The following is a 25,559-nucleotide window of genomic DNA, read 5'->3' on the forward strand; positions in this document are numbered from 1 at the left end:
GGATCGCTTGAGCCAGGGAGGTCGAGGCTGCAGTGAGCCGTGATTGCACCACTGCACTTCAGCCTGGCAGAGTGAGACCCTGTCTCAAAAAAAAAAAAAAGAAAAGAAAAAGGAGGCTGGGCGCAGTGGCTCATGTTTATAGTCCTAGCACTTTGGGAAGCTGAGGCAGGAGGATCACGAGTACAAGAGATCCAGACCATCCTGGCCAACATGGTGAAACCCCATCTCTACTAAAAATACAAAAATTAGCTGAGCATGGTGGCATGTGCCTGTAGTCCCAGCTACTCGGGAGGCTGAGGCAGGAGAATTGCTTGAACCCGGGAGGCAGAGGTTGCAGTGAGCCCAGATTGCGTCACTGCACTCCAGTCTGGCAACAGAGAGAGACTCCGTCCAAAAAAAAAAAAAGTCTAGTATACTCTGGTATCTCTTCAGATTATATCAATTTTTCACCTTTACCTAAAGATTTATGTGAAGAGAAACAATTCTGTCTTAACCAAATTTTTTGAGGCCTTTAGTCTTCAAGGCAATTTTATTTTATTATTATTATTTTTTGAGATGGAGTCTCACTTTGTCGCCCAGGCTGGAGTGCAGTGTTGCGATCTTGGCTCACTGCAACCCCCACTGCCGGGGTCCAAGCAATTCTTCTGCCTCAGCCTCCCAAGTAGCTGGGTTACAGTCATGCACCACCATACCCAGCTAATTTTTGTATTTTTAGTAGTGGCGGGGTTTCACCATGTTGGCCAGGTTGTTCTCGAACTCCTGACCTCAGGTGATTTGCCCACCTCGGCTTCCCAAAGTTCGTGATTACAGGCATGAGCCACTGCGATTCAGGGCTAATTTAAAAAGAACAAAAAAAAAAAAAGAATTTGGCTGTGATTTAGCCCACCTCTCTGTGCCTAGAATTAGAATGCAGTAAGATACACCAGTAGGTCCTCAGTTTAGCTGCTTCAGAAAGACTAGAAAGTGCCCTTTCACAATCAGTCATGGTTCAGAACACAAGACTAAAAAAGTCACTACCTTGCTGGCACCCAATGGGGACGATGAGAATGGGTCTGTAGTCTCATCTTTTTCTGTGCAGCTGTGCTGTTCCCTACTAGTCCTGTGTCAGAGAAGTTTCCTCTGTTGGTATAAACACTGGCAGGAGCCATTAAAGTAATTATGGTCAATACATAGAGCCTATGGGGAATAGTTGTGCAACCTGATGATCAGGAAGAGGTACCAGACATGGCAAGGGAAGAACTGAGTTTGAGCCCTGGTTCTGCCACTTACCAGCGAGGCTGCAGGTCCCAGACATGGTAAAAGCAGAGCACTTCTGGTGATATAACAGCTATCATGGTGAGTGTTTACTCCTGTTCTCAAGCACCATAAAAGCTCTCAAGGCCAGGTGCGGAGGCTCACGCCTGTAATCCTAGCACTTTGGGATGCCGTGGCGGCCGGATCACCTGAGGTCAGAAGTTAAAGACCAGCCTGGCCAACATGGTGAAACCTCGTCTCTACTAAAAATACTAAAATTAGCCTGGCGTGGTGGCACACGCCTGTAATCCCAGCTACTCGGGAGGCTGAGGCAGGAGAATTGCTTGAACCCGGGAGGCGGAGGTTGCAGTGAGCCAAGATCGCGCCACTGCACTCCGGCCTGGGTGACAGAGCAAGACTCTGTCTCAAAAAAATAAATAAATAAATAAATAAATAAATAAATAAATAGCTTTCAAGAGCCATAGGACATAAGGCCATTGCTATCACATTCTTCTTCTTCTTATCCTCACTCCATATAAGGAAAGAAAGATAGGCAGAATGGTTAAAAACCTCTAGTTAGAACCGGTTTGAAAACCTCCACCTCTATCTCTTCCTAGCTGCGTGACCTTGAATATGCTACTTAGCCTCCCTGAGCCTGTTTCTTCATCTGTAAAATGAGGGTAATTAAGAAAGCGAAGGCTGGGCGTGGTGGCTCACGCCTGTAATCCCAGCACTTTGGGAGGCTAAGGTGGGCGGATCACGAGGTCAGGAGATCGAGAACATCCTGGCTAACAGGGTGAAACCCTGTCACTACTAAAAATACAAAAAAATTAGCCAGGCATGGTGACGGGCGCCTGTAGTCGCAGCTACTCAGGAGGCTGAGGCAGGAGAATGGTGTGAACCCGGGAGGTGGAGCTTGCAGTGAATCAAGATCATGCCACTACACTCCAGTCTGGGAGACAGAGCAAGACTCTGTCTCAAAAAAAGAAAGAAAAGAAGGAAAGAAAGAAAAAGAGAGAAAGAAAGAAAGAAAGAGAAAGAAGGAAGGAAAGAAAGAAAGAAAGAAGGAAAGAAAGACCTAGCCTTCTAAAATGTTTATTTATTTATTTATTTTGATATGGAGTCTTGCTCTTGTCACCCAGGCTATAGTGCAATGGCACAATCTTGGCTCACTGCAACCTCCGCCTCAACTGATTCTCCTGCCTCAGCCTCCCTAGTAGCTGGGATTACAGGCATGTGCCACCACGTCAGGCTAATTTTAGTATTTTTAGTAGAGACGGGGTTTCACTATGTTGGCCAGGCTGGTCTCAAACTCCTGACCTCAGGTGATCCGCCCACCTCGGCCTCCCAAAGTGCTGGGATTATAGGCATGAGCCACCACACCAGGCTGAGCATGTATTAAAACCAGGACTGCCCCAAGCACATTACATAGATTCCCTGGGATAAATTTACACACTAACCTTACTTATAAGTAAAATTATTATCCACAATTTACAGAAGAAGAAACTGAGAGATTAAGTTATTTGTTCAGGTTTACACAGCTAGCAGATACAGAGTCACAGATAGAACTCAGGGACAATAATACCACCTCACAACATTACTGTGAGGCTTAAATAGTCAACTGTGATAACATGTAGGAGTTATCACATGTGAATAGACGACAACAGTAGCACAAAGAATGGGAGGTGACGTAAAGGGAATTATCCTTCTTCCATTATACATAAAGTGGTATAATATTAACCCAAAGTAGACTGTGATAAATTAAAAATACATATTGTAATCCCCACAGCAACCACAAAAAAAAATCTACAAAAGTGTATCATATAATCAGGCCAGGCGCAGTGGCTCATACCTGTAATTCCAACACTTTGGGAGGCTGATTCAGGAAGATTAGCCCAGGAGTTTGAGACCAGCCTCGGCAATATAGCAAGACTCCTGTCTCCACAAAAATAAAAACAAAAATTAAAAATATTTAAAACCCCCCCACACACAAAGAAAAATATATAATCACATTATAATGAGATGATAGAGGAAATAAAGTGAAATAATAAAAATATTCAACACAAAAGAAAGTAAGCAAACAAGAGCAAAGGAACAGAAAATAAGTGGGATCAATAGAAAACAAATAGCAAAATGGTAGACTTAAACCGAGCTATATCAGGAGTTACTACATTGGACTAAACACTAAAAAGGCAGAGATTGTCAAACTAGATTAATAAGCCATCCCCAACTATATGCTGCTTAAAGCGACATACTTTAAATAGAGAGACACAGACAAGTGGGACAGGTTGCAAGTAAAAATATAAATGGTATATACACTAAGGAGAAGAAAACTGAGGTGGTTAATATCAAAGTAGACTTCAAGACAGGGAGGATTACCAGAAAAAAAAAAAGACAGAAATTTTATAATGACAAAAGGCTCAATTTATCAAGAACACATAGCAATTAATTATGAGTATGCAGCTAATGAGAAAATTTCAAAATACGTGAAGCAAAAATAGACAGAACTAAAGAAGAGAAATAGACACACTCACAATTATAATTGGAGATTTCCCTTACACTAATTTATAGACCATGAAGACAAAAGAAGCCCCTCAAAATATAAAAGATTTGAACAATATTATCAGCCAACTAGATATAATTGATATTTATCAGCCACTGCATTTTATAGCTGCAAAGTATACATTCTTCCAAGTGCAAATTCAGTCAAAATGGACTCCATGTTGGGCCACAAAACAAGTCTCAGTAAATTTCAAAGAATATCTATTGCAAGTAATTATTATTAAAATGAGGGTGAGGGTTAACTATTTGTCTCATAATCTCTGGTTCTATGACTCCTCCTACTCAAATGTGAGGAATTGTTTTTCTTTTTCCTTTTTTTTTTTGAGATGGAGTTTCGCTCTTTGTTTTGCTTTTTGTTTTTGTTTTTTGAAACGGAGTCTCGCTCTTGTAGCCCAGGCTGGAGTGCAATGGCGTGATCTCGGCTCACCGCAACCTCCACCTCCTGGGTTCAAGCAATTCTCCTGCCTCAGCCTCCTGAGTAGCTGGGATTACAGGCACCTGCCACCACGCCCTACCAATTTTGTATTTTTAGTAGAGACGGGGTTTCTCCATGTTGGTCAGGCTGGTCTCGAACTCCCGCCTTGGCCTCCCAAAGTGCTGGGATTACAGGCATGAGCCAGCGTGCCCAGCCTTCCTTTCTTTTTTTTTAAAAATAATTGAGATGGGGGTCTCACTATGTTGACCAGGCTGGTCTTGAACTCCTGGCCTCAAGCGATCCTCTCACTTTAGCCACCCAAAGTAATGAGATTATAGGTGTGAGCCACCGCACCCAGCCAAACATGAGGAGTTTTCTAGCACCTTCTCCCCAGTCTGCTAACAATCTTTATTATTTGCTTATTGGAGTTTCCAAAGATCTTGCCAAGATTAAGACCAAATTCTTTAGTCACTTCAACAACTGAATTATTGAAGAAGAAATTGTGACGAATGATAAGAGCTTGAACTTGATCTCCCTTTTTGGGTTCTGCAGTTCCCTATTCTCAGAAAACACAGTCTTCCACCTGAAGCGTGTCACCATATGATTTGTACGCCAGCACATGTGTTGCTTAAGATTTTCTAAAATAATCTCCATTGCCACTGAGGACAATGAACTTCTGCAAAAGTGAATCTGTCAATCAGGGATCCTCTCTTCAGAGCCCTTAGCTTGTTACTCAGCTCATTTCTGGAGTTGAGGGAAACACTGGTGTCCATATATTAAATAAATACTGCAGGGGCTCCCAAATTGGAGTTCACTGGCCCTACTGGGAGGGTTTGCCTGAAAATGTGTGCTGATGGCATTTTCCTGGGAAAATAACTGCCAGCTTTCATCAGATTCTCAAGAAATAGGAGTTTTGACTTCTAAAATGCTAAAAGTCTATTGCATTAACTTTTCAAGTTGCCAAAACAACTTCACATCTTAGCCCTACAGAGAACCCTAAAGCTGCATTTCTGTTTTTGCATCTGTAACGTAGGGTTGTATATATACACATATATCTCCAATAGGCCGTATGCAGTGTCTCACACCTGTATTCCCAGTACTTTGGGAGGCCGAGGCAGGAGGATGGCTTAAGCCCAGGAGTTCGAGACCAACCTGGGCAACATGGTGAGACCCCATCTCTACAAAAAATTTAAAAATTAGCTCGGCATGGTGGTGCCTGCCTGCAGTCCCAGCTACTTGGGAGGTTAAGGCAGGAGGATCACTTGAGCCTAAGAGGTTGAGGCTTTAGTGAGCTATGATTACACCACTGCACTCCAGCCTGAGTGACAGATTGAGACCCTACCTCAAAAAAAAAAAAAAAAAAAAAATCAACACACTCATTGACTTCACTAAGGAAGTTCTAGGCAGCAACCCTAGCTTCCACTCAACACTTTTGCCAGGTTCATTTATTCATATCCTGCATAATCAAACTCTAGAGACAATAGTTGGGGAAATGCTAGCTTAGAAAGTTTACTTGTTGGCCGGGCACGGTGACTCATGTCTGTAATCCTAGCACTTTGGGAGGCCGAGGCGGGAAGATCACTTGAGGTAAGTAAGGAGTTTGAGATCAGCCTGGCCAACATGGTGAAACCCCATCTCTACTAAAAATAGAAAAATTAGCCAGGCATGGTGGCAGGCGCCTGTAATCACAGCTACTTGGGAGGCTGAGGCATGAGAATCGCTTAAACCCAGGAGGTGGAGGTTGCATTAAGCTGATATGGTGCCACTGCACTCCAGCCTGGGCGATAGAGCAAGGCTCACTCTCAAAAAAAAAAAAAAAAAAAATCACTTTTTTATGGCCATAACACCTTGAACAGGCCTGACCTCTTCTGATTTTGGACACCAAGGAGTGTAGGGCCAGTTTAGTACTTGGATGAGATCCCGCCTAGAAATATCAGGGTTTTAATTTATTTACATTAAAAAAAAAATAGGCCAGGCATGGTGGCTCATGCCTGTAATCCCAGCAATTTGGGAGGCCGAGGCAGGCATATCACCTGAGGTCAGGAGTTTGAGACCAGCCTGGCCAACATGGTGAAACCCCATCTCTACTAAAAATGCAAAAATTAACCCGGTGCGATGGCGTGGGCCTGTAATCCCAGCTACTCAGGAGGCTGAGGCAGGAGAATCACTTGAACCTGGTAGGCGGAGGTTGCAGTGAGCCGAGATCACGTCACTGAACTCCAGCCTGGGCGACAGAGACTCCATCTTGGAAATAAAAATAAAAATTAAAAATGAAAAAAAAAAAGAAAGTTCAGGCTGGGTGTAGTGGCTCAGGCCTGTAATCCCAGCACTTTGGGAGGCCAAGGCTGGCGGATCACCTGAGGTCAGGAGTTCAAGACCAGCCTGGCCAACATGGTGAAACCCCATCTCTACTAAAAATACAAAAATTAACCAGCCTGAGTAGCTGGGATTACAGCCTGGCCAATATGGTGAAACCCCGTCTCTACTAAAAATACAAAAATTAGCTGGATGTGGTGGTGGCCTGTAATCCCAGCTACTCGGCAGGCTGAGGCAGGAGAATCGCTTGAACCCAGGAGGTGGAAGTTGCAGTGAGCCAAGATCATGCGATTGCACTCCAGCCTAGGGGATTGAGGGAGACTGTCTCAAAAAAAAAAAAAAAGTTCACTGTGTTTACATTCATTTCAAATACTCACCACACCTGTAGTATTAATATGTGACAAGCATGGGCTGGGTGCTGTGGAGTTTGCCGTTGGGACTGAGCACCTGGTCGAAGGCAGCCTCAACTGCACACACAGGTCTCCAGGGCTGAGAGCGTGCACATGAAGTGGAATTAACCCAAATTTGGATCTGGCCCAGCCCACCTCACTAGAAGTTGAACCTTAGGGAAAATCACAAAACATCTTTGAACTTCAGTTTAGATTCCTCATCTGTGACATGGGGGTACACAGATAACGACTGCCATACATGACTTGTGATTATTTTAGGGCTTGATGTATATGTTGATCTGGATCCTGCCTCTTTCTTCTCCAACTTTGCCTCTTAGCCCCCAGGTGCATTTTCCTGCAGCCTCCTCTCCTCCTCCCGCTTTTTTTCTGTGTCTTGAATGCCAAACTCATTTCCATCCCAGGCTCTTTGCACCTGCTGTTTCCTCTGCCAGGGGGTGCTCCTCCAAATATTTGCATCTCTGCTTTTTGTTTTGCTCACTCCTTCATTTTTCTGAGGCAGGGTGGGGAGGCAGGGCTTGGGGGTTTCACTGTGCTGTCCAGGCTGGTCTCAAACTCCTGGCCTCAAGCCATCCTCCTGTGTAGCTGCTTAGCGGGGATATAAGCACCAGACACCCTGCCCGCCTGCTCACTCTTAAGTCTTCTTCTTGGGTTTCAGCTCACACCACTTTCCTCCTCAGAGATTTTTCCTGGCTATTCGCACACTGTCTTCATAATCTTTCTCTTTTGTATTGTTGTTTTTGACACTTCTTATCTAATACTTTACCAATGTGTTTATTTTTTAAAAATCATTTCTTCTCATGAGGATTTGTTCAGGGCTGTAGCTCCTGGACATGGGGCAGTGCCCAGAAGAGTGAAGAGCTCAGTAATATGTTGAACGAATGAACCAAATAAGGTGGCTTGAAAAGGGTGTAGACTAGTACAGATTAAAAACAAATCAACATTAGTGATTACCGTTTTATACTTGTTATTATAAGATCTACATATCAGAAGAAGGACTGTGTGTTAACATTTGCATAACAAATTGGCTCAAAAAAGTAATTGGTCCAAAACAATAGTCCCCTATCAAAGGTGAGGTTAGGCTCCAACAATGCAAAACTGAAATTACTGGCAGCTTTGAAATCACAGACCCTCTTCACTCTCCCCACCCACAAGGTTTACAAAAAATTCTTAGGCGGTTTTCCCCCTGGCCAAAATGTGACAGCTATTAAAATGGCAGGTTTCAGGTTAGCCAAGTGAGAGGCAGACATGTGTTTCAGGGGACGGGAAAGTTATTTCCACCGTGTACAAGTGGATGCTGCTTTGGACACTGATGGACAGGTAACATAAAATGGGCGAATCTGCAGGGGGATGAACTGGGAAGAAAGCATTTTAGGTGGAGGGAGCATCTCATAATTTCCAACAGAGCCACCCCAAATAAACCTTGAAGCCAAGTAAGAGAACGGGACCTGCATTAGGAATGCAGCAGCCTCAGGTATGTCCAACCACATGGCCCCCCATAAGGTTTTCCTAACCATTTTGGAGCCGCTACTGAATTTAGGTGTGGAGGAAAGCAAGAGCATGGATTCTATTATCCCCACTCAAGTGAGTGGCAAGATATAAGGCTAAGGCTCAAGAGCCTTGAATGTCAGGACAAGGGCCCTAAGCCTTTAAGCTCTCTAAGTAAGGCGATCAGTGAATGGCAGTGTAAGTAAAGTGGTTTAGGAGGAAAGACCGATTTGGAGAGTCCAGAGTGAAGGCTGTTGACAGTCCAGGCAAGAAAGAGAGTATAGAGTCCAGAATTGGGAGAGAAGTAATATGAATTAAAAAAAGAAGGGTGGGCCTGAGTTGCATGGGTTAGAAGTTTCCGGTGGGGCTATGTAATCTGAAGAGCTGCAACCTAAGTTGGGCGGGGGATTCATGGGGCTTGTTCTAATGCTTTTTTGCTTTTTGGCTGATGGGATGCAAACTACTATGTGCCTCTTCAAAATAATAGCCCCTGGTGTCTACTAGTCATATCATGAAATAGAAATTGTGAAGGCACTGTATCTTTTAAAAAAAATCCCCTTTTGAAGAACTTCCTTAAAAACAGCTATTTAATGCAACTCTGCCAGTGTGTTCTTGATGGTTATGTCTTAACAATTCTAATTTTTAAAAAAATTATTACTATTTTTTTTCATCAGAGCCATTGCACTGGAAAATAATTTTTTATTTTCATGATAGCCTACCGTTGAATTTACCGTTCTGATATTAATGAAACATCTCTATAAAGGGTTGAAGTGTCTTCCCGGTAAGTTCTCAGCTTATGTTTTTCTAAATATCTTCTAATCACTGTTCATTTTTTCCTTTGGCCTAATGAGTGTTTCTCACTGTCTGCGTGTTCAGATGCAAGAAATATTAAGCAATCGTAGTAATCAATAATGTTTTCAAGCTTTTTCTTCCTTTTAGATTTGCTACTTGTAATAGTTGCGATAGTCTTGTGGAGCATTTTAGTCAAAGAGAACATGTTCATTTTAAAATATTTAATTCAAAATACAACATTCAGTGCTTCTGCACTTTTGAGTCAAAGCAGTTAATTGAAAATCACTGACATGGCTTTTAAAAAATATGTACTACTGATAATATTCACTAAAGACCATGAGCCGAAGAGTGATTTCTGGATTTTCTTCTATTTTCTTTTAACTGACATGATGTAATGATTTCAAAGAGCCAAACAGAATTTTGATATTTAATATGTTATGTTGATATATGATGGATATATATAATATTGGCATTAGATTACATCATCTCATTTTATTATTCAGCGTTAAACACTAAAGAGTAAACACATTGTGTTTGCGGGTAAATACTAAGAAGATAAATACTTGCATAAAAAGAACTGCTGGGTTTACTTAATGGAATGATAAGCAATTTTGGACCCACCACAGTTCTTTTTATTATGTGGGTTGGTTTTTGTTTGTTTGTTCCCTGTGTTGGTCTATAGAACGTAGAGTTAAAAGCATTTAATTGTGGGTCGGTGTGATAATTGTTTATCTAAAGCAAAATCAGAATTACTTAGAGATAAGAAAGTAAATAACAAAATTATAGACGAGTTTTCTTAGCCTAGGATTCAAGCAAGTCCAAGGATAGTCTTCACAGGCTACATTTTATTTGCAATATAAGTCCAATTTTCATGGGAGGAAAAGGATGGCTTTTGCCAGATTTTCAGAAGGCAATATAACACCAAAGAAAGGTTTTTTTAAAAAGCCCTACTTTTATAAAGCTATGCTAAGGTAAAAAGGATTTTGATTTTCAGAATTTTAGAATATTTAAAATAATTTTGAAATACTTATATATACTTTTGAGTTATTTCCACTTTCTCTTATCAATCAAGCAGCTTAGATAATTAAATATATAGCTATTTTAATATTTAAAGCATTTTGTAATCATGGAAAAGCAAAAAGAAATGTTTGTAGAAAATTTTGTAGAAAAAAATTTGTACTCATCAAAGAGAATTCAGGAGGTACTCTTGGTTTATGTAAGGTATTTTCAGAAAATATTTTTGAGCAAGATCTTATTCAGAATCAAATTAGAGACTGCATTTAATTTTGCTTTTTAAATATTAAACTTTTTCAGGATTGTCAACTTATTTTATTTTGTTTTATTTTCTTCAAGCAACAATTGCTAAGGAACAGAATTGTCAATTTATTAATGAAATATGGTAAGCTGACATTTTAAAATTTTCTTTACTCTGTCCACAGAGGAGCTCTACAGCATAATAATTAAAAAACTTTTTTCTTTACTCTCCCTCCATTTTAAAAATAAAATATATCGATCATATTAATAAGGATATGAAATAGTTTGCAAAGCAATTCAATTTTAGGTCTTGGAGACATAAAAGCATTTCATTTTTAAACAACAATTCATAGGTTCTGTTTCATTGAAAATATTTCCTTGGCCCTTTTTTTCTAAATCACTCTCCTCTGCTCTACAACTCCTTGCTAAAATTTTGCAATAATGTTAAATACTGTACTATAGAATGAATACCATTCTCTAAATACTATACTATAATGGAGTGTGTTTCAACTGTGATTGATTTTGTGCCTCAGAGTACATTTGGTGATGTCGGAAACATTTTTGACGGTCACAACTGTGAAGGTACTACTGGCAACCAGTGGGTAGGGGTCAGGGAAGCTTCTAAACATCGTACAATGCACAGGCAGCCCCCTGACAACAGAGACAGCCAACACCAAATGTCCATAGTGTCAAGATTGAGAAACCCTCCTTTAGACTAAATACTATTTTAAATCAGGGAGATTAAGTTTAATTGGTAATTCTAAAACTCCAGAATTCTATCATTGTTCCAACAGACGTGTGTTGAACAAGACAAGCTGGGTCAAGCATTTGAAGATGCTTTTGAGGTTCTGAGGCAACATTCAACTGGAGATCTTCAGTACTCGCCAGGTAAAGATGAGTCATTTACCCTCTTCTGCTGGTACATCAAATGGCTTGTTGGTCACATACACATGTAAGAATAATGATCAGCTGACCAGGTGTGGTGGCTCACATCTGTAATCCCAGCACTTTGGGAGGCCAAGGTGGGCAGATCACTTAAGACCAGGAATTCAAGACCTGCCTGGCCAATATGGCGAAACCCTGTCTCTACTAAAAATACAAAAATTAGCTAGGCATGGTGGCGCGACTGTAATCCCAGCTACTCTGGGGGCTGAGGCTTAAGAATTGCTGAACCTGAGAGGCAGAAGCTTTAGTAAGCCGAGATGGCGCCACTGTATTCCAGAATAATGATCAGAACAGAGAAGACCTTTTTTTTCTTTTTTCTTTTTTTTTTTTGAGACGAAGTCTCACTCTGTCGCCCAGGCTGGCGTGCAGTGGCGCGATCTCGGCTCACTGCAAGCTCCTCCTCCCGGGTTCACGCCATTCTCCTGCCTCAGCCTCCCGAGTAGCTGGGACTACAGGCACCCGCCACCATGCCCAGCTAATTTTTTGTATTTTTAGTAGAGATGGGGTTTCACCGTGTTAGCCAGGATGTTCTCGATCTCCTGACCTCGTGATCCACCCATCTCGGCCTCCCAAAGCGCCTGGATTACAGGCATGAGCCACTGTGCCCGGTGACCTTTTTTATCTTTAATTTAATTTTTATTTGTTTATTTTTTTTGTAGAGACAGGGTCTCACTATGTTGCCCAGGCTGGTCTGGAACTCCTGGACTCAAAAACGAGATCATTTTTACCTGAAGCATCCAGGATTAATTCTAGCAAAGGCAAAATATGTCCAGGAGTATCTAGCCTAAATAAAACTAAAGTCTCACATATAAAAATGCAGAGAATATAGAGGATGACATTCCACACAGGAATACAAAGATATATAATTATCTGCTATTAGAAATATCTGGTTGACATTTATTTATCTAATAGACAGTTCATTTTAACTATTCACGAAAGGCTTTTAAATTGTTCCAATGAATCTTATAGACCTTCCACCCACACAACAAGATATATTCTACTTGGAAGAATAAGTATTTTTATCCTTCCTCACCCATTATCCTATGGACTATATAGTCTAAATAGAATGCAAATATGTTATGTATTAAGTTTATATAGGGTATTACAGAGTGTTCCAAGATAAGAGAAATCATGTGGGCAGGGCATGGTGGCTCACACCTGTGATTCCAGCACTTTGGGAGGCCAAGGTGGGTGGATCACTTGAGCCCAGGAGTTCAAGACCAGCCTGGGCAACATGGCAAAACCCTGTGTCTACAAAAAATACAAAAATTAGCCAAATGTGGTGGCGTGTGCCTGGAGTCCCAGCTACTTGGGAGGCTGAGGTGGGAGGATCACTTGAGGCCAGGAGGCACAGGCTGCAGTGAACCGAAATAACGTGGCTGCACTCCAGCCTGGGTAACAGAGCAAGACCCTGTCTTAAAAAAAAGAAAGAAAGAAAGAAAGAAAGAAAGAAAGAAAGAAAGAAAGAAAGAAAGAAAGAAAGAAAGAAAGAAAGAAAGAAATCATGCGGTTTCAGCCTGCAAGGAGCATGTTCTCCAAATGGGATATGTATAACAGTATCCATAATAGCAGCATAATGAGATAAACACCACAAGAGAAGTGCAAAGTGGCAAGAAAACATAGATGAGAGCAATTGCATCTATAAGTGCATATATATATATATATATATACACACACATATTTATATGCACAAATACAAACTTTGACTTTTTTAGTTTCTTTCTCTGATTTAAAATTAGATTACAGAAATTACCTGGCTTTAATCAACCATCGTCCTCATGTCAAAGGAAATTCCAGCTGCTATGGAGTGTTGCCTACAGAGGAGCCTGTCTATAATTGGAGAACGGTAATTGTAAGTATCAGACCATCCCTTAGTAACAGGCAAATATCCTATTCTTGCCAGCCTTCCATTTCACATACACTGTCTGAAACCCAGCTTAAAGACAGCATTGACTATGAAAATGGTTTTTTCTTTCTTTCTTTTTTTTTGAGATGGAGTCTGGCTCTGTCACCCAGGCTGGGGTTCAGTGGCTCAATCTCGGCTCACTGCAACCTCTGCCTCCCAGGTTCAAGTGATTCTCCTGCCTCAGCCTCCCAAGTAGCTGGGGTTACAGGCGTGCACCACAACGCCCAGTTAACTTCTGTATTTTTAGTGGAGACAGGATTTCCACATATTGGCCAGGCTGGTCTCAAACTCCTGACTTCAGGTGATCCACCGGCCTCAGCCTCCCAAAGGGAAGGATTACAGGCGTGAGCCACTGTGCTCTACCTGAAAATGCTTTTTAAGGGCCATCAGCTATAGTCTGAACTTGACAGTCAACATGGATGATCATATGCTGTTAGGAAGGAAATAACCCTTCATCATTGCTCTCTACTTAGCCTCAGACTGGTTTGGATGACTTCATAAAAAGGAGGTGTTTTCAGGATGTTAATATCAGTTGCTTCTCCTTAGTCCATCTGGGAAATTGCAAAAAGTTTCCCCTAAAAGCCACAGGGCAAAGATCCAAACTGCCCCTGCACTGGTTTTACCTACAGTCTTGTATTAGACTGCTCTGTTTTCCTTCTCAAACTCAGTGTTATCTGCATGTATTGGACCAATTCATTGATATTTTATTAATAGCAGCATCTGCAAAGGGAAACGCCCTGCCATCTCCCCATTCATGTATTCTTTTAGTTGTCTTCTTCATGCCTCCATTTTATCAAGCGATCTTCATGGGATGAGGTATAAATGTGAATTGGTTTTTATTTTTCTTCAGTCACTACCTTCAATCACACCATGTCAAATGTCCTTTTTCTGTTTCTATAAATTGTTCCCTTGGGGCCTCTTCATAAGACATTTTATTTTAAGAGAGTGCTTTGGGCTGGGCTCAGTGGCTCACGCCTGTAATCCCAAAGTTTTGGGAGGCTGAGGAGGCAGGATCACTTGAGCCCAAGAGTTTGAGACCAACCTGGGCAACAGAGCAAGACCCTGTCTCAAAAAAAAATTTGTAAATAAAAATTTTAAATAGAGGGTGCTTTGGTTCCAGCTTAACCTCTTCCACCTCCACTTAGGGTTGCCAGGTAAAATGCAAGACGCCCAATATTTTGTTTGCTAAATCTGGCAACCCTTCTTCTTTCTACTTCAGCTCCCATTTTCTAGCATGCGCCTCACAGCCTCTTATCCCTGGGGACTCCTTGCCTGCTGGTCAGCCTTCTTGATTGGGGTGTGGAAAGACAGCTCAAGCCCAGCCCCTTCCGGTGTTTAACCCTTGGAAACCCACATATTCTTCTTGCCATATGTAAATGGTAGAAGCTTGGGCTGCTTCTTCCTGTCCCCTTTCTTTATTCTGCCTTCCCTTGGCTGTCATCTTTTTTTTTAAGACAGGGTATTGTTCTCTCACCTAGGTTGGAGTGCAGTGGTGCGATTATAGCTCACTGAAGCTTCAAATTCCTGGGGTCAAGGGATCCTCCTGCCTCAGCTTCCCAAGTAGCTGGGACTATAGACATGTGCCACCAGGCCTGGGTAATTTTTAAATTTAAATTTTTTTGTTCTGTTGCCCAGGCTGTAGTGCAATGGCACCATCTCGGCTCACTGCAACCTCTGCCTCCTGGGTTCAAGTGATTCTCCTGCCTCGGCCTCCCACGTAGGTGGGATTACAGGTGCCCACCACCATCCACGGCTAATTTTTTTTTTTTTTTTGAGACAGAGTTTCACTGTTGTCACCCAGGCTGGAGTGCAATAGTGTGATCTCAGCTCACTGCATCCTCCGCCTCCCAGGTTCAAGCAATTCTCCTGCCTCAGCCTCCCTAGTAGCTAGCTGGGATTACAGGCGCCTGCCACCATGCCCAGCTAATTTTTGTATTTTTAGTAGAGACGGGGTTTTACCATGTTGGCCAGGCTGATCTCAAACACCTGACCTCAGGTGATCCACCCACCTCGGCCTCCCAAAGTGTTGGAATTACAAGTGTGAGCCACTGTGCACCCAGCCAATTTTTTTGTACTTTTAGTAGAGACGGGGTTTCACCATGTTGGCCAGACTGGTCTCGAACTCTTGACTTCAGGCGATCCGCCCGCCTCGGCCTCCCAAAGTGCTGGGATTACAGGCATGAGCCACCGCGCCTGGCGTACAAAAAGGCCAGGCATGGTGTCTCATGCCTGTAATCCCAGCACTTTGGGAGGCCGAGGCAGGTGGATCGCCTGAGGTCGGGAGTTAAAGACCAGCCTGGCCAACATGGAGAAACCCCATCTCTACTAAAAATACAAAATTAGCCGGGCATGGTGGCACGCCCAGCTACTAGGGAGGCTGAGGCAGGAGAATCGCTTGAAACTGGGAGGCGGAGGTTGCATTGAGCCGAGATCGCACCATTGCACTCCAGCCTAGGCAACAAGAGTGAAACTCTGTCTCAAAAAAAAAAAAAAAAAATTTGTAGAGGTGGGGTCTCTCTAAGTTGCCCAGGCTGGTCTTGAACTCCTGGGCTCAAGTGATTCCCCTGCCTTGGCTTCCCAAACTGTTGAGATTACAGGCATGAGCCACCGTGCTCGGCTCTTTCTTGTCTTGTAAAATTTTTATTGTTTTCATTACTTATTTATTTTATCTTCCCAGCTGCCTACTGACATCTTTCTTTTCTTATCTCCCCTTGCCTACATGGGCATCCAACACAGGAATGGAAGCCCATCTTCCCTTTCTGATGGTACCACAGACTTTAAGCAATCCCTTCTTTCTTGTAGGGAGGGTAGGACATGACACTCCTCACAAAGCCAAGGATTACCCTCTGTCCCCTGGTCCTCTCCTTATGTGGGTTTGATGCTAGTGCTGCCCTGGGAGCTATCTGGCTGCAGTTGGGGGTAATTCCTTTTGCAATCTGGGAGACGCTTAGCCTCTTTTCCCCCTAACTTTTGACTTCAGCCTATAATAGGGGGCAACAGGGAAAGTCTCACTTAACATCCTGCTTCATTATTTACATAGAACAGTGCTGCGGACTTCTATTTTGAAGGAAATATTCATCAATCTCTGCAGAACATAACTGAAAACCAGCTGGTACAACCCACTGTTCTCCAGCAAAAGGGGGGAAAAGGTACGTTGATCCATCATTCGCTATACAGGTAAAAGAACCAGATCTTCCTCATAGCTGCTTTAAAGGGATTTTATAACTGAGTTTGGAATTGAATTTGCAAAATATTCTTTTATCACATTTGAGAGTAATTTAACTCTGACTTCTTGAACCAGTCCAAGCCATTCATCTTGGGTGAGACTTCCTGTGTTTTTCTTTTTTTTCTGAGACAGAGTCTTACTCTGTTGTCCAGGCTGGGTCTGAAACTCCTGGACTCAAGCCATCCAAAGTGCTGGGATTACAGGTGTGAGCCACCACACCCAGCCTCCTATTTTTAAATTTTTTTATTTTTATTTTTATTTTTTACTTTTTGAGCTTATGTTGTTAAAAACAGAGACACAAACACACACATTAGCCTAGGAGTAACAGTGACAGGATCGTCACTATCACTGTCTTCCACCTCCACATCTTGTCCCACTGGAAGGTCTTCAGGGACAATAACACATAGAGCTGTCATCTCCTGTGATAACAGCGCCTTCTGGAATACCTGCTGAAGAACCTGCCTGAGGCTGATTCACAGTTAGCTTTCTATTTTTTAATTTTTATTTTATTATTTATTGATTGTTTTACAGTTAAATTTAAAAGAAAATTAAGTAGAAGGAGTACAATCTAAAATAATGATAAAACATATATATAGTAGATACTAGGTGATAGGAATTTTTCAGCTCAACTATCATCTTTTTTTTCTTTTTTTTAATTGTTGCCCAGGTTAGGATGTAGTGGCATCATCTCAGCTCACTGCAGCTTCTGCCTCCCCGACTCAAGCAATTCTCCTGCCTCAGCCTCCTGAGTAGCTGGGATTACAGGCACTCACCACCACGCCTGGCCCATTTTTTGTATTTTTAGTAGAGACGGGGTTTTGTCATGTTGGGCAGGCTGGTCTCGAACCCCTGGCCTCAGGTGATCCAGTCTTCCAAAGTGCTGGGATTACAGGTGTGAGCTACCATGCCTGGCCATATAATTTTTTTAAAATGTGATTCAGGCAGCCCCCCGAACCAAAATAGGTTCAGAGAGACTCCCTCACCAATATATTTTATTTATTTATTTTTATTTTTATTTATTCATTTATTTATTTTTTAATTTTTTTGAAACAGAGTCTAGCTCTTTTTATTTTTCAAAATAGAAGTATTATATACTCATGGTAAAAGACTCAAACCAAAGTACAAAGTGAAAGTAAAAGTTCCAGTGTATTTTACATATTTCTAGAAAAGCTTTTTTTAAAAAAATTTTCACATATACAAGTATATGCATATCCTTTGAAATTACACATGGGATTGTACTCTTGCACTTTTTCCAGTAAATAATATATCTTAAGTAAATTCTGGGCATGGTGGCTCATGCCTGTAATCCTAGCACTTTGGGAGGCCAAAGTAGACGGATCACATGGGGTCAGGAGTTCGAGACGAGCCTGGCCAACATGGTGAAGCTCCGTCTCTACAAAAAATAAAAAAAATTTAGCCGGGCATGGTGGTGGGTGCCTGTAATCCCAGCTACTGGGGAGGCTGAGGTGGGAGGATCACTTGAGTCCAGGAGGTGGAGGTTGCAGTGAGCCAAGATCAAGCCACTGCACTCCAGCCTGGGTGACAGAGTGAGACTCCAACTCAAAAAATAATAATAATCAATAAAATAAAGAAAATAAATAGATAGATAGATATATAGTTGAGGGAGTCTCTCTGAACCTATTCTGGTTCAAGGAGGCTACCTGATTCACTTTTAAAAAAAATTATAGGCCAGGCATGGTTAAAAAAAAATTATAGGCCAGGCATGGTGGCTCATGCCTGTAATCCCAGCACTTTGGGAGACTGAGGCAGGCAGATCACTCGAGGTCAGGAGGCTGAGGCAGGAGAATCGCTTGAACCCGGGAGGCGGAGGTTGCAGTGAGCCAAGATTGCGCCACTGCACTCCAGCCTGGGCGACAGAGCGAGACTCCATCTCCAAAAATTAATAAATAAAATAAAATAAAATAAAATAAAATTTAAACATAAAAAATACGGAAAACTTTAAAAGTTGATGATCCATTAAGACCAATTTGATCACTGAATGAGAGACAGAGGAGTTTTGTTTAAGCTGTGACTTTAATTCATGATGTGTTTTTTGGTAAGTCCCTTTCATTTCTCAATTCATAAACTCAAGATAATATAATACAAAAGATAATCTTTGTAAAAATGTTTGAGGTCTTTGGATGAGTGATAAATGCATCATGCAAGAGTATTATTCCCCAGAGACTGTTTAAAGCAGTTTGGGAATCCACTAGTATACCTCCTCAAGGGAAAATGGAATTTGGCTGCAAATTTTTTAGCTACTGACAGATCTGGCAGAGCACAGTATTTACAGACTAACTCAGAAGTCACAAAATGGGCTGTCACTTTTGTTCTCATGAGCTGTTATGCAAAAGAAATCCTATCAACTGAACAAAACCCACACAGATTCTCTCAAAATTTCCTGCCTAGTTATTTTGAAATATAAATGGCTGTGTTCCTAAGATTCTAGTGGTACTATTTATTTCACAACAATGAGAAATATCACAGTGCCCATTGCATTGTTAAATGAATAATGTTAAAGTGATAAAAACATTTTTGGCATTTCCATATGAGTTTTTCTCCTTTTTTATTTTTCAAGTAATTGTGCAAACCCAGAGTTAACACTTTTACCTAGGTCTTCGGTATTAATTTCCTTAATATTACCTTACATTTGCATTCTATTTTGCATTTTACAAAGTGCATTTACATCCCTTAATTCATTTGAATAAAGCCCCTTAAAATGACTTGTTTTCTGGAAATGGCTTTTTGAGGCTTCTCTTCGAAACTGCTAAACTTGTGGTCCATTTTGCTCAATGTTGTTCTGTGGAAAGTTTGTTTTGTTTTGTTTTGTTTTTTGAGACAGATTCTCGCTCTGTTGCCCAGGCTGGAGTGCAGTGGCGCGATCTCGGCTCACTGCAGCCTCCACCTCAAATGATTCTCCTGGGTTCGAGGGAGAATCCTCAGGGGACTGCCTCAGCCTCCCGAGTAGCTGGGATTACAGGCGCGTGCCACCCTGCCTGGCTGATTTTTGTATTTTTAGTAGAGACGGGATTTCACCATATTCGCCAGGCTGGTGAAATCCTGACCTCAAGTGATCCGCCCTCCTCGGCCTCCCAAAGTGCTGGGACTACAGGCGTGAGCCATCACGCCCGGCCAGGCAACATTCTTAACAACTTCTCCAACAAAGAAAGATCCAGTTGAAACTTCAATAGGCCAAATAGATCCTCTACCTTCGAATCCCATAAAATGATGCCATCATGCATTCGTAAGGGCAGTGAGTGGGAGAAAAACCAGTCTCGATGCAGCTTTTAATTCGGTAGTTGCTCAACAAACCCTTTCTGAGGATGTTCTCGGTTTACAGCCACGGTGGAGTTTGACCTTGTTTCCCTTCATTTTAGGCAGGAAGAAGCTCCGACTGTTTGAATACCTTCACGAATCCCTGTATAATCCGGAGATGGCATCTTGTATTCAGTGGGTAGATAAAACCAAAGGCATCTTTCAGTTTGTATCAAAAAACAAAGAAAAACTTGCCGAGCTTTGGGGGAAAAGAAAAGGCAACAGGAAGACCATGACTTACCAGAAAATGGCCAGGGCACTCAGAAATTACGGAAGAAGTGGGGAAATTACCAAAATCCGGAGGAAGCTGACTTACCAGTTCAGTGAGGCCATTCTCCAAAGACTCTCTCCATCCTATTTCCTGGGGAAAGAGATCTTCTATTCACAATGTGTTCAACCTGATCAAGAATATCTCAGTTTAAATAACTGGAATGCAAATTATAATTATACATATGCCAATTACCATGAGCTAAATCACCATGATTGCTAAATATACTTTCATATTTCATGGTTTACTGGCATCGGAAATCTCTACAAGTTTTAATGATTTCTCCCTCCCTCTCTTTTTTTCCTCCTCTGAAGAAATTTAGGATTTTTCTCTTAAAGCAAATACTAAAGAGGAAAAAAAATTAACTTTATTGTTGCTTTTATCAAAGAGTATGTAATCTATACTAACTTGTTGGGAAATTCTGCCAATGAACAACTTTTTTATAATACTTTGTGAAGATTCAATGAACAACTTCATTGTTTCAAATGATCAAGCCCATTTGAAAGTATAGACTAAGGTCCTTGCTCTGCTCTTACTATTCTCTCTCTATTAAAATTTTTATTTTTTTATTTTATTATTTTTTAAAGAGGTCTCAGCCAAGATAATTTTTTATTTTTATGGATTTAGGAGTACAAGTGCAGTTTTGTTGCTTTGATATATTGCGTAGTGGTGAAATATATTGCATAGCATCCTCATCACTAGAATAGTGAACACTGTACCCAATAGGTAGGATTTCATCCCTCATCCCCCTGGCATCCTCCCACCTTTCAGAGCCTCCAGTGTCCATTACTCCATTCTGTATGACCATTGCTAAGCTCCCAACTATACCCACTTTATTTTATTTTAAAAATTGTTTTCTTTTGCTGCATACTTCAATGGATGCAAAGTCTTTTTCTTTTTTCTTTTTTTCTTTTCTTTTCACAGACGATGACTTCTTTGTTTGTTTGTTTGTTTGTTTTTGGCTGCTAACTCCCAAGCACAACACTGACAGTGACTTATATTTTTAATTTTTTTTTTTTTTTTTTTGAGACGGAGTCTCGCTCTGTCGCCCAGGCTGGAGTGCTGTGGCGCAATCTCGGCTCACTGCAAGCTCCACCTCCCGGGTTCACGCCATTCTCCTGCCTCAGCCTCCCGAGTAGCTGGGACTGCAGGCGCCTGCCACCACGCCCGGCTGATTTTTTTGTATTTTTAGTAGAGACGGGGTTTCACTGTGTTAACCAGGATGGTCTCGATCTCCTGACCTCGTGATCCGCCCGCCTCGGCCTCCCAAAATGCTGGGATTACAGGCATGAGTCACCGCGCCCGGCTATTTTTAATTTTTTTAAGAGGCAAAGCCTACCTCTGAAGCTCTCTTTTTTTTTCTTTTCACACTTCAATAAGCTGGTTTAAATTCTTGCTATTCTCTATGCAACCACCTTCTTCTAGATTAACAGTGCCAGTACAGATGATTTGATTTATATATTGATTTCAGCATTTTCTTGTCATGTACTCAGGTGAGAAGATTCACACTTTTATATGATGGCTTTACAAAAAAAATTTGTAAATGACTGCATATGATAAAGCCTTTGTGCCAAAATGGGTTCATGGCTTTAAAAACATCACTAGAAATGTCTGTTCAGCTTCCTTACACATTTTTTAATTTCCTTCTCTTTTGATCTTACCCATTTTTACAACTTAAAGCTTTTTTTTTTTTTTTTGAGACAGGGTCTCACTCTGTCACCTATGCTCAGGTGCAGTGACACGAACATGGCTGAAGCACAGCTAATTTTTTTTTTTTTTTTTTGTAGAGACTGTTTTGCCATGTTGCCCAGGCTGGTCTCTAACTCCTGGGCTCAGGCGATCTGCCCACCTTGGCCTTCAGAAGTGCTAGGATTACAGGTGTGAGCCACCGAGCTGGCCCCAAAACTTTTTTAATGTTTAAATTTTACCACTATACTAAGGAGGAGTTACCCATTTTTTTAATTGCCTTTTTTCTTCCTTCTTATTAGGGAGGGGTAAGGAAGAAGACTTTGTCAGCAGAAAGCAGGTCTTAATTGCTTTTTTGTTTGTTTGTTTTGTTGCTATTGAGTTGTTTGAGTTCCTTATATGTATTGGATATTAAACCCTTGTCAGATGTCTGGCTTACAAATGTTTTCTCCCATTCCATAGGCTGTCTCTTTACTCTGGTGATTATTTCCTTTGCTGTGCAGAAGCTTTTTAGTTTGTTTGTTTTAGCTACACGTCATGAACTAAGAAGCTTTTTAGTTTGATGTGATATCATTTGTCTATATTTAATTTTGTTGTCCGTGCTTTCGGGATCAAATCCAAAATATCACTACCCACACCAATGTCTTATATGTTTCCCCTATGTTTTCTTTCTTTCTTTTCTTTCTTTCTCTCTCTCTCTTTCTTTCTTTCCTTCTTTCTTTCTTTCTTTCTTTCCACTGTCATCTGACCCCCTATGTTTTCTTCAAGTAGTTTTAGGGTTCTTGGTCTTATGTTCAAGTCTTTCTTTCTTTCTTTCTTTCTTTCTCTTTCTTTCTTTTTCTTTCTTTCTTTCTTTTCTTTCTTTCTTTCTTTCTTTTTCTTGTTGACAATTTTCCTGAGCAAACTAATGCAGGAATGTTTAAGCTTTTAATCCATTTTGAATTGACTTTAGTATATGGTGTTGAAATAAGGGTCCAATTTTATTTTTCTGTTTGCCGAAATTCAGTTTTCCATACACCATTTATTAAATAAAGCTGTCTTTTTCTTCTTGGCATGTTGAAAATCAGTTCCATTTTCAACATACCATCTCTAATCTGGGCTTTCTAATCTGTTCCATTCATTGATATATCTTTTTCTTTTTTGCCAATTCCATGCTGTTTTGATTAGTATAGCTTTGCGGTGTAGTTTAAAACCAGGTAGTGTGATACCTCCAGCTTTGTCAACTTTAGAGACCTCTGAAGCAAATACCTCCAGCATTGTTCTTTTTGCTCATGATTGCCTTGGCTTTTTTTTTTTTTTTTTTTTTTTTTTTTTTTTTGCTGTTTCATATGAATTTTAAATTTTTTTCTTTTGTTAATTTAAATTTTTACTTTACTTTAAGTTCCAGGATACACATGCAGAATGTGCAGGTTACATAGGTATACATGTGCCATGGTGGTTTGCTGCACCTATCAACCCGTCATCTAGGTTTTAAGCCCCACATGCATTAGGTATTTGTCCTAATGCTCTCCCTCCCCTTGCCCCCTACCTCCTGACAGGCCCCAGGGTGTGATATTCCCCTCCCTGTGTCCATGTGTTCTCATTGTTCGTCTCTCACGTATGAGTGAGAACATGCGGTGTTTGGATTTCTGTTCCTGTGTTAGTTTGCTGAGGATGATGGTTTCCAGCTTCAAGTCCCTGCAAAGGGCTTTTCTTTTTTTTTTTTTTTTTTTGATGCAGGGTCTGCCAGGCTGGAGTGCTGTGTCACAATCACGGCTCACTGCAGCCTCAACCTCCTGGGCTCAAACAAACAATCCTCCTACTTTAGCCCCTGGAGTAGCTGGTACCACAGGTGTGCATTGCCAGGCCGGGCTAAGTTTTTTTGTGTGTGGGGGGGTAGAGACGAACTCCTTGGCTCAAGCAGTTCTTCCACTTTAGCCTCCCAAAGTGCCAGGATTACAGGCTAGAAATTTTTTATTTTCCTTTTTGAGACGGGGTCTTACTCTGTTGCCCAGGCTGGAATGCAGTGACACAATTATAACTCATTGCATCCTTGAACTCCTTGGCTCAAGCAAACCTCCCACCTCAGTTGCCCATGTAGTTTGGACCACAGGCACACACCACCATGATTGGTTAATTTTTTGATTTTTTGTAGAGATGGAGTCTCTCTCTCTCTCTTTTTTTTTTTTTTCCTGAGACAAAGTCTCACCTTATTGTCCAGGCTGGAGTGCTATGGTGTGATCTCAGCTCACTGCAACCTCCGCCTCCCAGGTTCAAGTAATTCTCCTGCCTCAGCCTCCTGAGTAGCTGGGATTACAGGCATGTGCCACCACACTTGGCTAAGTTTTTGTATCTTTAGTTCAAGTGATCCTTCCCATCTTGCCCTCCCAAAGTGCTGGGATTACAGGCATGAGCCACTGTGCCCAATCAAGAGCTGATTGTTGAAAAGATCCTGGCACCTCCTGCCCCTCTCTCTTGCTTCCACTCTCTCACCATGTAATCTGCACATTCTGGCTCCCCTTCACTTTCCACCATGTGTGGAAGCTTCCTGAGGCCCTTACCAGAAGCAGATTTGGCACCATGCTTGTACAGCCTGCAGAAACATGAGCCAAATAAATCATGTTTCTTTATAAATTACCTGGGCTCAGGTATTTTATTGAGCAACAGAAACAGACTAAAACAGTATAAATCCTTGTCTTCCTCCAGATCTTACAGGAAAGGTTTTGAGTGTAATGTTACCTGTGGGCCTCTCATAAATGACCTTTATTGTGTTGAGTTACATTTCATTTCTTCTTTTTTTTTTTTTTTTTTTCGAGAAAGAATCTCACTGTGTCACTCAGGCTGGAGTGCAATGGCATGATCTTGGCTCATTGCAACCTCCGCCTCCCAGGTTCAAGTGATTCTCCTGCTTCAGCCTCCCGAGTAGCTGGGACTACAGGCGTGTGCCACCACACCCAGCTAATTTTTTATATTTTTGGTAGAGATGGGGTTTCACCATGTTGACCAGGCTGGTCTCAAACTCCTGCCCTCAAGTGATCCACCCACCTTGGCCTCCCAAAGTGCTGGGATTATAGGCATGAGCCACTGCGCCCAGCCTTACATTTCTCTTTTAAAAATTGGCACTCAAGGGTATCCTCAAAGAGGTATATGCCCTCTACATCTAATTTGATGAACTTTTTTTTTGTCATCTTTCTCTCTCTCCCTCTCTCTTGCTCTCAATGTCTGCCTAGAGAATAGAAGATAAGAGAAAGTTTTTATCATAAAAGGATATTAAATTTTGTGAAATGATTTTTGGTATCTAATAGATGATTATATGGTTTTTGTCTTTCATTCTGTTAATGCAGCATGTCACATTTATTGATTTTCATCTGTTGAACTATCCTTGCATTCCAGTGATAAAAACATTTCTCAAAAAAAGACAGGCAAATAGCCAATAGACAATGAAAAATGCTCAGCATCACTAATCATTAGAGAAATGCAAATTAAAACCACAATAAGATATAATCTCTCACCTGTCACAATGTCTTAAAATGTTTATTATTATGTTTTTAATCATCCTGTACTTTATTTCAAAACAATGTTTTCAAATGAAGACACAAAAGATAAGTGTTGGTAAGGATGTAGAGCAAAGGAAACACTTGTACACTGTTGGTGGAAATGTAAATTGGTGTAGCCATTATGGAAAACGGTATGGAAATTCCCCCCCTCCAAAAAAAAACTAAAAATAGAATTATATGATCTAGAAATCCCACTTCGGGGTATTAATG

General features: G+C 41.3%; 1 protein-coding gene and 1 non-coding gene across 2 annotated transcripts; both read left to right on the forward strand.

Moving 5' to 3' along the window:
* The first annotated feature begins 412 nt into the window (after positions 1-412).
* Positions 413-526, forward strand: LOC112205204 (U5 spliceosomal RNA). Its single transcript, XR_002939041.1, has one exon. It is a non-coding gene; the product is annotated as a U5 spliceosomal RNA (small nuclear RNA).
* An 8,473-nt stretch (positions 527-8,999) lies between these two features.
* SPIC (Spi-C transcription factor) lies at positions 9,000-22,865 on the forward strand. The gene is made up of 6 exons (XM_016924822.4): positions 9,000-9,202; positions 10,567-10,612; positions 11,262-11,355; positions 13,152-13,264; positions 16,359-16,467; positions 19,922-22,865. Exons 2-6 carry the CDS (start codon positions 10,610-10,612, stop codon positions 20,347-20,349), a joined length of 747 nt encoding a protein of 248 aa, XP_016780311.1. The 5' UTR covers positions 9,000-9,202; positions 10,567-10,609; the 3' UTR covers positions 20,350-22,865.
* The last annotated feature ends 2,694 nt before the right edge of the window (positions 22,866-25,559 follow it).

The sequence above is a fragment of the Pan troglodytes genome, chromosome 10 (genome assembly GCF_028858775.2).
Source record: "Pan troglodytes isolate AG18354 chromosome 10, NHGRI_mPanTro3-v2.0_pri, whole genome shotgun sequence".
Taxonomy (NCBI): Eukaryota; Metazoa; Chordata; class Mammalia; order Primates; family Hominidae; genus Pan; species Pan troglodytes.

Excerpts from the sequence above, each read along its gene's own strand:
- SPIC (XM_016924822.4), top strand. Across the intron at positions 11,356-13,151 it reads AGATCTTCAGTACTCGCCAG|ATTACAGAAATTACCTGGCT; the intron begins GTAAAGATGAGT and ends ATTTAAAATTAG. Across the intron at positions 13,265-16,358 it reads ATAATTGGAGAACGGTAATT|AACAGTGCTGCGGACTTCTA; the intron begins GTAAGTATCAGA and ends TTATTTACATAG.